This window comes from Entelurus aequoreus, linkage group LG01 (genome assembly GCF_033978785.1).
Source record: "Entelurus aequoreus isolate RoL-2023_Sb linkage group LG01, RoL_Eaeq_v1.1, whole genome shotgun sequence".
Classification (NCBI taxonomy): Eukaryota; Metazoa; Chordata; class Actinopteri; order Syngnathiformes; family Syngnathidae; genus Entelurus; species Entelurus aequoreus.
The window spans coordinates 68,327,256-68,341,389 of NC_084731.1; the positions used below are offsets into that span (position 1 = coordinate 68,327,256).

At 44.9% G+C, this 14,134-nt stretch overlaps 1 protein-coding gene across 2 annotated transcripts in view; it reads left to right on the top strand.

The window, feature by feature from the left end:
- The window catches only part of prex1 (phosphatidylinositol-3,4,5-trisphosphate-dependent Rac exchange factor 1), a 252,337-nt gene that overhangs the window by 103,522 nt on the left and 134,681 nt on the right, over nucleotides 1-14,134 (top strand). For both annotated transcript variants that reach the window (XM_062057106.1, XM_062057114.1), the window contains exons 7-8: nucleotides 5,387-5,520; nucleotides 5,595-5,710. In XM_062057106.1, the coding sequence (XP_061913090.1) occupies nucleotides 5,387-5,520; nucleotides 5,595-5,710 (250 nt within the window). The remainder of the gene's footprint in view (nucleotides 1-5,386; nucleotides 5,521-5,594; nucleotides 5,711-14,134) is intronic.

Below are 14,134 nucleotides of genomic sequence, written 5' to 3' on the forward strand. Positions count from 1 at the left end.
CGGAATACAATGATTTGCGAATCATTTTCAACCCATATTCAGTTGAATATGCTACAAACACAACATAATTGATGTTCAAACTGATAAACATTTTTTTTTTTGCAAATAATCATTAACTTTCGAATTTGATGCCAGCAACACGTGACAAAGAAGTTGGGAAAGGTAGCAATAAATACTGATAAAGTTGAGGAATGCTCATCAAACACTTATTTGGAACATCCCACAGGTGAACAGGCAAATTGGGAACAGGTGGGTGCCATGATTGGGTATGAAAGTAGATTCCATGAAATGCTCAGTCATTCACAAACAAGGATGGGGCGAGGGTCACCACTTTGTCAACAAATGCTTGAGCAAATTGTTGAACAGTTTAAGAAAAACCTTTCTCAACCAGCTATTGCAAGGAATTTATGGATTTCACCATCTATGGTCCGTAATATCATCAAAGGGTTCAGAGAATCTGGAGAAATCACTGCACGTAAGCAGCTAAGCCCGTGACTTTCGATCCCTCAGGCTGTACTGCATCAACAAGCGACATTAGTGTGTAAAGGATATCACCACATGGGCTCAGGAACACTTCAGAAACCCACTGTCAGTAACTACAGTTGGTCGCTACATCTGTAAGTGCAAGTTAAACCTCTCCTATGCAAGGCGAAAACCGTTTATCAACAACACCCAGAAACGCCGTCGGCTTCGCTGGGCCTGAGCTCATCTAAGATGGACTGATACAAAGTGGAAAAGTGTTCTGTGGTCTGACGAGTCCACATTTCAAATTGTTTTTGGAAACTGTGGACGTCGTGTCCTCCGGACCAAAGAGGAAAAGAACCATCCGGATTGTTATAGGCGCAAAGTTGAAAAGCCATCATCTGTGATGGTATGGGGGTGTATTAGTGCCCAAGACATGGGTAACTTATACATCTGTGAAGGCGCCATTAATGCTGAAAGGTACATACAGGTTTTGGAGCAACATATGTTGCCATCCAAGCAACGTTACCATGGACGCCCCTGCTTATTTCAGCAAAACAATGCCAAGCCATGTGTTACATCAACGTGGCTTCATAGTAAAAGAGTGCGAGTACTAGACTGGCCTGCCTGTATTCCAGACCTGTCTCCCATTGAAAATGTGTGGCGCATTATGAAGCCTAAAATACCACAAGGGAGACCCCGGACTGTTGAACATCTTAAGCTGTACATCAAGCAAGAATGGGAAAGAATTACACCTGAGAAGCTTAAAAAATGTGTTTCCTCAGTTCCCAAACGTTTACTGAGTGTTGTTAAAAGGAAAGGCCATGTAACACAGTGGTGAACATGCCCTTTCCCAACTACTTTGGCATGTGTTGCAGCCATGAAATTCTAAGTTTGAACATCAAATATATTGTCTTTGTAGTGCATTCAATTGAATATGGGTTGAAAAGGATTTGCAAATCATTGTATTCCATTTATATACATCTAACACAATTCATATGGAAACAGGGTTTGTATATATGTGTATGTATATATGTATGTATATATATATATATATATATATATATATATATATATATATATATATATATATATATATATATATATATATATATATATAAATATATGTGTGTACACACACGCACACACATTTATACTGTACATATACATATATACACACACACGCACACACACACTCATACAGAGTATTTTTTATTTTATTTGGCTTTAGAAGAAAAATTGTCTATTTATGTGTCTTATTATTATTAAGAATACAAATTGATAATTTGTTGAACATTTTTTATTTTTTTTGCCAACAACAAATCAAAAGAAATAATGAAAAAAAACATAAAACATACATATATTACATATATTCATTTATGTTTTTTCTCTCTTATAGAATAATATTTTTGTACATGTTAGGACCTTTAGAAAATGTGACGCATTTAGAAGTGTATAAATAAAAATCAATATATGCATTTCAGTGGCAATGTGCCCATCGTGCATATGATTGCCTTTAAGGCAGCACTTGAAGTGCATGCTGAGTTCAGAGCACAACACTTTGTCTTTGTTTTCCTCCCTCCTACTTAAAACGGATTTATGTTTCCCGCAGGAAGAAAAGGGAACTCCCTCACGTCCTTAGTGCCTTCCTTTACAGCTGCTGCCTGATGACAACGCTAAGTGCAGTGCACCAGTCCTTAAGCCACCTTTCAGTCGCCTCCATTTTGCAATCTTTCAATTTAAAGTGCGCTAGAAACTTTAACTGTGCACTTGTCCAACAACAACATGTCTATATGTCAACAATACAACAATAAGGAGCGGGACACGAACGTTAGCAACACTACCAGAGGCTAGGTGACCTACGGTGCTACAGGTGTCCCGACACAACGTTTCCACTTCCGATATCGATATTGATGTTAGCCTGAATAGCACATCCTGTATTGTTGTGTGGAATTTTAGAAAAGGTTTTATCGTGTGTAATGAGTCAAGCAGCCCTTTGAGACACTTGTGATTTAGGGCTATATAAATAAACATTGATTGATTGATTGATTGATTGAAACGGAACTATTCATTGTTAACAGTCTGGAAAGGATGTATGCTGTCTTTAAGTCGAAGTGGAGTGATAATTGTTTTGTGTTTTTTTTTTGCAACACCCAGTGGTCACAATTAGTCACGGCGTGGTAAGTTGAACGATGCGGACACGTTTTTTACTGGATACGTTCCAAAACTGCCTTGGAGACTTTGTATGTGTAAGTAATATGCAACTATAATTATTTAATACTTGTTTATTTTTATTTTACACTGGGAGATTGTTCAATTAGTATTACGTATGTCGAGCTTGTGTGCAATTGCGTGCTAAGCTGTTGTGTAGCTGCAAGCTATAGCCTACCATGAGAGAGAGATACTGTATATATGTATAGATATAGATATATATATAGGTAGATATATGTATATATATGTACATATTGGAGTATATGTTTGCATACATATATGTATATTCATATATATGTATGTATTTATAAATATATGTATATATATAAATGTATGTGTATACATGTATATTTATACATATACAGTATATGTGTATAGATATATGAGAGAGCGATACTGTATGTATGTATAGATATATGTATGTATGTGTATATACTGTATATATGTATGTGTATATATGTATGTATACATATATATATATGTATATTTTTATACGTATATATGTATGTGTATGTATATATGTATACATGTATGTATATATGTGTATATATATGTATGTTTATATATGTATACATATAGATATATGCATATGTATATAGATATAGATATCTATTAATATATAAATACACACTTTTTAGTTTACACACACACACACATATATGTATATATATATATATATATGTATGTATGTATGTATGTATATATGTATGTATATATTCACATACATATATAATATATATATATGTATGTGAATGCATATATCCATACATACGGTATATGTACAGTATATATGTGTATATATGTATATTTATATGTATACATTTAGATATGTGTATAGATATATGTATGTATGTATGTATGTATATATATGTATATATGTTAGGGGTGTAACGGTACACAAAAATTTCGGTTCGGTACGTACCTCGGTTTAGAGGTCACGGTTCGGTTCATTTTCGGTTCAGTAAGAAAACAACAAAATATACATTTTTTGGTTATTTATTTACCAAATTTGTAAACAATGGCTGTATCTTTTTAACATTGGGAACCCTATAATAATTATGCCCACGTTAATCAACATTAAACTGCCTCAAGTTGTTGCTCAGATTAAATAAAATGACAAAACTTTTCTTCTATATATAAAAAGTGCAACATTAAACAGTTTCAAGTCAACTCATCATGCTTAATTTATTACAGCATTTGGGAAGCCTGTAGTTGTTTTTATTATGTAAATGTTATATTTTTATCAATATGTGATAGCAGGGACCCTGCCATTCAAAACTAGGCTGCTGCATTTCTAATGATTAATGTAACTATAGCTGAAAAAATAGTACGATAGCAATAGGAGAGACTATTCTTCCCTGAACACCATGGAGTTCATGTAGGCTTAATGATGCAGTTACATTATTATATCAACTATCAGAGACAGAAACTCTTCATTTAACATAATGTCCTTTTTTGCTGCTTCAACACAACTCAATCAACACAGAAAAAGGTAAAGTGAAATAACAGACAGACAGGGCTTTGCTGTCCGTAACACACACACACACACACACTCACACACCCGCACACACACACACACACACACACACACACACACACACACACACACACACACACACACACACACACACACACACACACACACACACACTAAAAAATTAGCTAACGTTACTCTAAAAGCTAATTAGCCTTCACCTCAAGCCAGGACTGCGAGCGAGCTGAAGCTGCCGTTTATATTTCTAGAAGGTCAACGGGCTCATAGGGATGTTACTAGTAGTTGACTGGGAGGTGTTTATTATCATTTGGGGAGAGTCCGCTGCCTGATGCTTACCTGCTAAACACCTACCTGCTCATCATGAGCACTGACACCATGCGCTCTGAATACGCGCTGCTGATTGACTGTTACCGCTCTGCGTGTAACCATTCAGATGGTTGTGAGGGTGGGACAATGCTGGGTGCTGTGTAGAGTGCTGACAGAGACAGGCAGAACGAAGCGGAGCAGCTTGTTAAGACTTTAGCTTAGGCGGCTACTTAATATGTTCGTGTGGGAATTCGTTCGGTACACCTCCGAACCGAAGCGAAACCCCCGTACCGAAACGGTTCAATACAAATACACGTACCGCTACACCCCTAATATATGTATATATATATATATTTGTATATATATATATATATAGTTATATATATATATATATATATATATATATATATATATATATATATATATATATATATATATATATATATATATATATATATATATATATATATATATGTATACATATGTATATGTATACGTATATATATGTATACGTATATATATGTATACATATATATATATGTATATATATATATGTGTGTATATATATATATATATGTATGTATATATACTGTATACGTATATATATATATGTATATATGTATGTATATATACTGTATATATATATATATATATATATATATATGTGTATATATATATATATACGTATATATGTATATATATATATATATATATATATATATATATATATGTATGTATATATACTGTATATGTATATATATATATATATATATATACAGGGGGGGGGGTATTCTTTTCTTCTTTTTTTTTTTTTACAAACAGGTTGTATGAAAACGTATTATGGTTATAAAATCATGAAAATAGAAATCCTTTTTGCATCTTATTTTAGACTGGTTTGCTTTTTGCTTTCAGGGCACCAACCTCACAGACATCTGCTCCGAGTTGCTGCTTCATGGAAATCTCCTCAAAATCTCGGCAGGGAACATTCAACAGCGCGTCTTCTTCCTGTTCGACAACCTTCTGGTCTACTGTAAAAGGAAGTCCAGGTGAGAATGAACACTGCGTCGAGATGAAGTGTGTGACGTCTTACGTGACCACGCCGCCGTCTACTCTCTTCTAGGGTTTCTGGGAAGAAGTCCACCAAGAGGACCAAGTCCATCAACGGCCCGCTTTACGTCTTCAGGGGCAGAATCAACACGGAGGTGATGGAGGTGGAAAATGTGGAGGACGGAACAGGTTTGTGTCCGCTCAGCAATCACACACGCCTCTTTATTCAAGATAGTGCATGGTATGCTGCGTGTCGTTCATCTCGCTGAGAAGGAAATAAAAAAGTCGGACGCAAAATACTTTAATAACAATGATTAGCGATGCTACACTAACTATACGATGCTGCTGTTGTCTACGCACACTTCCACAGAACAGTGCAGATTCGAAAAGTCCACAAAAAAGCGCTAAAAGTAGAGAAGAAGTCCCAAAAAGTGACACAAATGGTTGTGCAGTGTAAAGGGTTTACACTAAAAGGTAAAAAACACCAGAGGGAAACATTAAACAACACAAAGGAGGACACAAAAGAGCACAGAGCTGCTGCCACCAGCTGTCAGTTCAGTGGCACTATTTTGTCATACAGCTACAAAAGTACAACACAACTAGACTTTGCAATTCCGGTTGGAACGGTTCGAATCGGTTGAGAAATGTGGGATATGGAGAGGTTTGTATATTTCCCATTCATTTTCAATGGAGGGAAATTCCTGGTAATCAGGGAATGTTCGGAACCGGGAAATATGCTGGCTTGAATGTGCAGGGTGAGTGGACTGTGTGAATGTTGGAACGATTCAAATCGGTTCAGAAATGTGGGATATATTCATTGTCAATGGGGAGAAAATTACCGAAAATTCCAGGAAAACCGGGAATTTTGGTAAAGGGACAACATGTTTTGCGTTCGATTTATTGGAAGAGTGGTGTGGGTGGATGGTTGAAAAGCTTGGATTCGGGTTTAAAAATATGCGAATAATTTTGAGAAATGTTCCCATTCATTTGAATGGGAATTCCCTGGGCATTTGGGAATTTCGGGAAAACCGGGATTTTTTTAAAATATTAATACAAGCACAATTGTCCTAGGCGATATGAATGGGTTGGTGTTGGAATTGTTCTAATCGGTTAAAAAATGGTGACATAGTAACGGTTTGAATTTAAACGGGTATTTCGGAATTTCAGGGAAACAGGGAATTTGTGCGAAAAGAAAATGCTTGTTTTGTTGTCCCAACTAAGAGGAATGTTGTTGTTTTTTCTAGTTTATTAAGGATCCCCATTAGTCTACACCGCAGTGGAGACTATTCTTCCTGGGGTCCAGAGAAAAAACATCACACAATCACAAAACAAAAGATTAAAATGCAGTACAACATGATCAAATAATAAAATGTTGTAATACAAAAATAGCAACAACAAAGAACCAAAAAAAGTAATAATAACTTTGAGTTTACATAATAATGTTCATACCAAAGATAAAAATAGCAATATAAAAATATATATATATATTTTTGCAAAAATAAAACAAAGAACCAATGGCCTAAAATATACACATTAGTGTACCAAAGACAAACAATAAGTGACGAAAAAGTACCATCCATCCATTTTCTACTGCTTGTGCCACAATCGATAAGATAGTCAATAGTCAATAAAAACAGTCATGACATTAGGTACAATCTAGAATAATCTCTTTCCGTAATACTTCTCCTCTTAGTCTATCCTTAAAACCCACTATACTGGTGATTGATACCAGATATTGTGGAAGTTGATTCCAGTAAGTGATTGCCCTATACCAGGGGTCGGCAACCCGCGGCTCCGGAGCCGCATGCGGCTCTTTGACCACTCTGATGCTGCTCAGCTGCATACTTGCCGACCCCCCGATTTTCCCAGGAGACTTGTGGATCTCAGTGCCTGTCTAAGAAATCTCCAAGGGCAATTATAATCCTATTTCCACTGTAATCACTAAATAAAGGGCGTACCCTAATGCACTGCAGTAATTGTCCTCTACAGCATTTACTAACAGCGTGCCAACCCGGCCACATGTTGTATGTAGCTTTTACTTGCACACGTAGGAGACAGCAAAGCATACTTACTCATCAGCCACACAGCTTACACTGACGGTAGTGTAACACAACACAACCAATACCCAGAATCCCATGCAGCCCTAACTCTTCCGGTCTAGATTATACACCCCGCTACCACCAAACCCCCCCACACATCAACCCTCCCCCCCTCCGTGCGTCGGTTGAGCGGAAGAGTTAGGGCTGCATGGGATTCTGGGTATTTATTGTGTTGTGTTTATGTTGTGTTACAGTGCAGATGTTCTCCAGAAATGTGTTTGTCATTCTTTTTTGGTGTGGGTTCAAAGTGTGGCGCATATTTGTAACGTAACAGTGTTAAAGTTGTTTTTGTACGGCTACCGTCAGTGTAAGCTGTGTGGCTGTTGAAGTAGTACGCCTTGCTGTCACTTACGTGAGCAAGCTGAAGCTGCATTCTACATGTGGTCGAGCAGGCACACTGTTTTGGCAGACTGTAGAGGGCTCCAAAAGCAGTGCCATCACGCCCTGATATTCGGGAGTCGACCGGAAATAATGAGAGGATTGGCAAGTATGATGCTATCAAACGCCATTCATTCAAAACTCGCGGACCGCGCTAACATCAAATTTCCATATTAAGGTGCGTGCCGGTGCGTGTGTCTGAGACCCCTGGTTAACATAGCACAAAGCAATTTAAGCTTTTTATGCGTTGTTTTTCATTTTAAATTTAAATTTTTTTTTTGTGGCTCCCATTATTTTCTTTAATTTGTGAAACTTGCCAAAATGGCTCTTTGAGTGGTAAAGGTTGCCGACCCCTGCCCTATACATTACAGTCTTTTTCAAAAGACGGGTGAAAGCACCTCTTAGGGCTAGCCTGGTACCATAGTTGTGACTGTCATTAGCAAGCAACAGCTGAGAATACAGATATGAAGGTTTATGGTATGTATGGCGAGCGCCTGGTGGCCGGGCCTGTCCCCATGGGGCCCGGCCGGGCACAGCCCGAAGAGGCAACGTGGGTCACCCCTCCAATGGGTTCACCACTCATGGGAGGGGCCGTAGAGGTCGGGTGCATTGTGAGCTGGGCGGAAGCTGAAGGCAGGGCACTTGGCGGTCTGATCCTCGGCTACAGAAGCTAGCTCTTGGGACGTGGAACGTCACCTCGCTGGGGGGGAAGGAGCCTGGGCTAGTGCGCGAGGTAGAGAAGTTCCGGCTAGATATAGTCGGACTCACCTCGACGCACAGCAAGGGCTCTGGAACCAGTTCTCTCAAGAGGGGCTGGACTCTCTTCTACACTGGCGTTGCACGCAGTGAGAGGCGACGAGCTGGGGTGGAAATTCTTGTTTCCCCCCGGCTCAAAGCCTGCACGTTGGAGTTCAACCCGGTGGACGAGAGGGTAGCCTCCCTCCGCCTTCGGGTGGGGGGACGGGTCCTGACTGTTGTTTGTGCTTACGCACCAAACAGCAGTTCAGAGTACCCACCCTTTTTGGATGCGCTCGAGGGAGTACTGGAAAGTGCTCCCCCGGGTGATTCCCTTGTCCTACTGGGTGACTTCAACGCTCATGTTGGCAACGACAGTGAAACCTGGAGAGGCGTGATTGGGAAGAATGGCCGCCCGGATCTGAACCCAAGTGGTGTTTTGTTTTTGGACTTTTGTGCTCGTCATAGATTGTCCATAACGAACACCATGTTCAAACATAAGGGTGTCCATATGTGCACTTGGCACCAGGACACCCTAGACCGCAGTTCCATGATCGACTTTGTAGTTGTGTCATCAGATTTGCGGCCTCATGTTTTGGATACTCGGGTGAAGAGAGGGGCGGAGCTTTCTACCGATCACCACCTGGTGGTGAGTTGGCTGCGATGGTGGGGGAGGATGCCGGACAGACCTGGCAGGCCCAAACGCATTGTGAGGGTCTGCTGGGAACGTCTGGCAGAGTCTCCTGTCAGAGAGAGTTTCAATTCCCACCTCCGGAAGAACTTTGAACATGTCACGAGGGAGGTGCTGGACATTGAGTCCGAGTGGACCATGTTCCGCGCCTCTATTGTCGAGGCGGCTGATTGGAGCTGTGGCCGCAAGGTAGTTGGTGCCTGTCGTGGCGGTAATCCTACAACCCGTTGGTGGATACCGGCGGTGAGGGATGCCGTCAAGCTGAAGAAGGAGTCCTATCGGGTTCTTTTGGCTCATAGGACTCCGGAGGCAGCGGACAGGTACCGACAGGCCAAGCGGTGTGCGGCTTCGGCGGTCGCGGAGGCAAAAACTCGGACATGGGAGGAGTTTGGAGAAACCATGGAAAACGACTTCCGGACGGCTTCGAAGCGATTCTGGACCACCATCCGCCGCCTCAGGAGGGTGAAGCAGTGCACTGTCAACACCGTGTATGGTGCGGATGGTGTTCTGCTGACCTCGACTGCGGATGTTGTGAATCGGTGGAGGGAATACTTCGAAGACCTCCTCAATCCCACCAACACGTCTTCCTATGAGGAAGCAGTGCCTGGGGAATCTGTGGTGGGCTCTCCTATTTCTGGGGCTGAGGTTGCTGAGGTAGTTAAAAAGCTCCTCGGTGGCAAGGCCCCGGGGGTGGATGAGATCCGCCCGGAGTTCCTTAAGGCTCTGGATGCTGTGGGGCTGTCTTGGTTGACAAGACTCTGCAGCATCGCGTGGACATCGGGGGCGGTACCTCTGGATTGGCAGACCGGGGTGGTGGTTCCTCTCTTTAAGAAGGGGAACCGGAGGGTGTGTTCCAACTATCGTGGGATCACACTCCTCAGCCTTCCCGGTAAGGTTTATTCGGGTGTACTGGAGAGGAGGCTACGCTGGATAGTCGAACCTCGGATTCAGGAGGAACAGTGTGGTTTTCGTCCTGGTCGTGGAACTGTGGACCAGCTCTATACTCTCGGCAGGATCCTTGAGGGTGCATGGGAGTTTGCCCAACCAGTCTACATGTGCTTTGTGGACTTGGAGAAGGCATTCGACCGTGTCCCTCGGGAGGTCCTGTGGGGAGTGCTCAGAGAGTATGGGGTATCGGACTGTCTGATTGTGGCGGTCCGCTCCCTGTACGATCAGTGTCAGAGCTTGGTCCGCATTGCCGGCAGTAAGTCGGACACGTTTCCAGTGAAGGTTGGACTCCGCCAAGGCTGCCCTTTGTCACCGATTCTGTTCATAACTTTTATGGACAGAATTTCTAGGCGCAGTCAAGGCGTTGAGGGGATCCGGTTTGGTGGCTGCAGGATTAGGTCTCTTGCTTTTTGCGGATGATGTGGTCCTGATGGCTTCATCCGGCCAGGATCTTCAGCTCTCGCTGGATCGGTTCGCAGCCGAGTGTGAAGCGACTGGGATGAAAATCAGCACCTCCAAGTCCGAGTCCATGGTTCTCGCCCGGAAAAGGGTGGAGTGCCATCTCCGGGTTGGGGAGGAGACTCTGCCCCAAGTGGAGGAGTTCAAGTACCTAGGAGTCTTGTTCACGAGTGGGGGAAGAGTGGATCGTGAGGTCGACAGGCGGATCGGTGCGGCGTCTTCAGTAAAGCGGACGCTGTATCGATCCGTTGTGGTGAAGAAGGAGCTGAGCCGGAAGGCAAAGCTCTCAATTTACCGGTCGATCTACGTTCCCATCCTCACCTGTGGTCATGAGCTTTGGGTTATGACCGAAAGGACAAGATCACGGGTACAGGCGGCCGAAATGAGTTGCATCCGCCGGGTGGCGGGGCTCTCCCTTAGAGATAGGGTGAGAAGCTCTGCCATCCGGGGGGAGCTCAAAGTAAAGCCTCTGCTCCTCCACATCGAGAGGAGCCAGATGAGGTGGTTCGGGCATCTGGTCAGGATGCCCCCCGAACGCCTCCCTCGGGAGGTGTTTAGGGCACGTCCAACCGGTAGGAGGCCACGGGGAAGACCCAGGACACGTTGGGAAGACTATGTCTCCCAGCTGGCCTGGGAATGCCTCGGGATCCCCCGGGAGGAGCTGGCCGAAGTGGCTGGGGAGAGGAAAGTCTGGGCTTCCCTGCTTAGGCTGCTGCCCCCGCGACCCGACCTCGGATAAGCGGAAGAAGATGGATGGATGGATGGATGGATGGATAGATTTTTTTTTAAAAGAAAATCAAACTACAAGCTAGTCTTTCACCAACTCTCATCCATGACAATTCAGTATGCATGATCTCAACGCCGGTCCTAAATGAGCAATGGAGAGCTAGTCTGGCAGCTCGGTTTTGGGCAATCTGGATTTTATTGAGTTCTTGTTTAGATGCATTAGACCAGATTGCTGGGCAGTAGTCAATATGTGACAATACAAGGGATTGTGTCACGGCCAGGGCACATTCCAATGCGTCGTCATCTGTGCCTCATGGCGAGCGCACCGCGGGCCACGCCCACATGCGCTCTCTCTCATCCTTGCGCCCTGCTTGTCTCACCTTGGGACACGCCCACGGCGCACTTCCAGGGACGCGCCGTGCGCGTCTCCGCTCTGCAGAAGCCACCAGCTGCAATCATTCACTAACAATCGGCGCACCTGTCGGTAATGAGGACGCTGCCTTCATAAGCCTGCTGAACCGGCCATCAGGCGCCGGAATATAGTCTACTGTACAGTAAGCGATCATCTCCTGCTTTATGTATCTTGCTCTCTCAGTGTTTTCCCTTCCGTGTTTCATTGTCGTGTCATCCTACCGCAGACCTCCGTTCCCGTGTTTTGACGTTGCTATGTGTCTCGTCATTCCTCGTCGTTCCCCTGCTTCTCGGACTGCCCCCTTGGATCTCGACCTCCCGCTTGGACACGGATTCCCCTCTTCCCCTGGACTTCCTCATCTCTCGTTCAACACTTGGTAACACACACTTCAGCTAACTACACGCATAGCCTAACACCACATACACTTTTGGATCTAGTTCACACTCCACTCTATTGTTTATTTGTATAGTTTGATTATTATATATATATATAGTTAATATATATAATAAATCATTGTTCACACTGCCCTCTAGTGTCTGTCGCCGTCACCTCCCCTAGTAAACCATAACAGTATATTCCGGCCAATTGATTAGGGACCTGACGGCACAGTTCCTTAGCCCCGCCCCCAGTGACTTTAGCCCCTCCCCCAGTGACTTTTTTTTTTCTTTCTCTCCATTTTTTTTTTCTTGCTGCCCCTCTCAGGATGTCTTTTTCTTTTACCTCCACCCAGGACAATTTTTATAGCCCTCCGCAACACTCCTTCAAGGGACTGTTTAACTCCAATATGGGGATGGAGGAATTTACCCTCCGCCTGGCCACCCACCTCCCACCCTTAGTGACTGTTCCTCAGTCAGCTGGAAGCGTCTGGCATCCGCGTTCAGAGGGGGGGGATAGTACTGGTGGCTGTGCTGATGTGGTGCTGCATCCAGCCAGGCTACCCCCTACCAGACCAATACCATCACTCTTTCATTTTAGCACTGGTGGCTGTGCTGATGTGGTAGCACAGCTGCACCCAGACATTCTACCCCCTGCCAGAGAAATACCATCTGTTTTCTGCTTTTCCCAGCCGCAGCCACCAGTCCCCTGGCTAGCGTCCGAGCTACCACCTGTCCCCGAGCTAGCGTCCGAGCTAGCACCTGACCCTGAGCTAGCGTCCGAGCTAGCACCTGACCCCGAGCTAGCGTTCGAGCTAGCACCTGACCCCGAGCTAGCGTCCGAGCAAGCACCTGACGCCGAGCTAGCCTCCGAGCTAGCACCTGTCCCCGAGTTAGCCTCCGAGCTAGCACCTGTCCCCGAACTAGCCTCCGAGCTAGCACCTGTCCCCGAACTAGCCTCCGAGCTAGCACCAGCTTCCAGGCTGACTCCTGCGTCTCCGCCAGCTTCCAGGCTGGCCTCGACCTCTGCCCCTCGGCCTGCAGCGTCGACCTCAGCACCTCAGCCGTCCTCTTCTCCGGCGCCGACAACGCCTGCTGCATCCATGCCTGCATTGCAGATGACGTCTTCCTCGCCTGCCCCGCCGATGTCGTCTGCCGCTTCCACGTCACCGATGACATCTGCCGCTTCCTCGCCGCCGATGTCTGTCGCTTCCACGCTGCCGATGACGTCATCCTCTTTGCCTCCGATGTCACCTCCTCGTCTCCGGCGAGACGCATCATGGCACCACTGGCGTCCGCCTTCCCGACGGCCAAGAGGGTGGCCGTTCCTTGGTCGTCCGCCTCAGCGGCGTCCTTCTCGCCGCCGCCACCAGACTCATCCCCGGTGGATTCGGGGACACTTGGGCCGGCGACCCACCACCAGTTCGCCCCTCCACCCTCCCTTGACTCTTGTTCTTGTTTTTTGGGGGGTTCGACTTCTAGGACATCTTGAAGCTGTCCATAGGGGGGGGATACTGTCACGGCCAGGGCGCATTCCAATGCGTCCTCATCTGTGCCTCATGGCGAGCGCACCGCGGGCCACGCCCACATGCGCTCTCTCATCGTTGCGCCCTGCTTGTCTCACCTTGGGACACGCCCACGCCCACGGCCGCGGCGCACTTCCAGGGACGCGCCGTGCGCGTCTCCGCTCTGCAGCAGCCACCAGCTGCAATCATTCACTAACAATCGGCGCACCTGTCAGTAATGAGGACGCTGCCTTCATAAGCCTGCTGAACCGGCCATCAGGCGCCG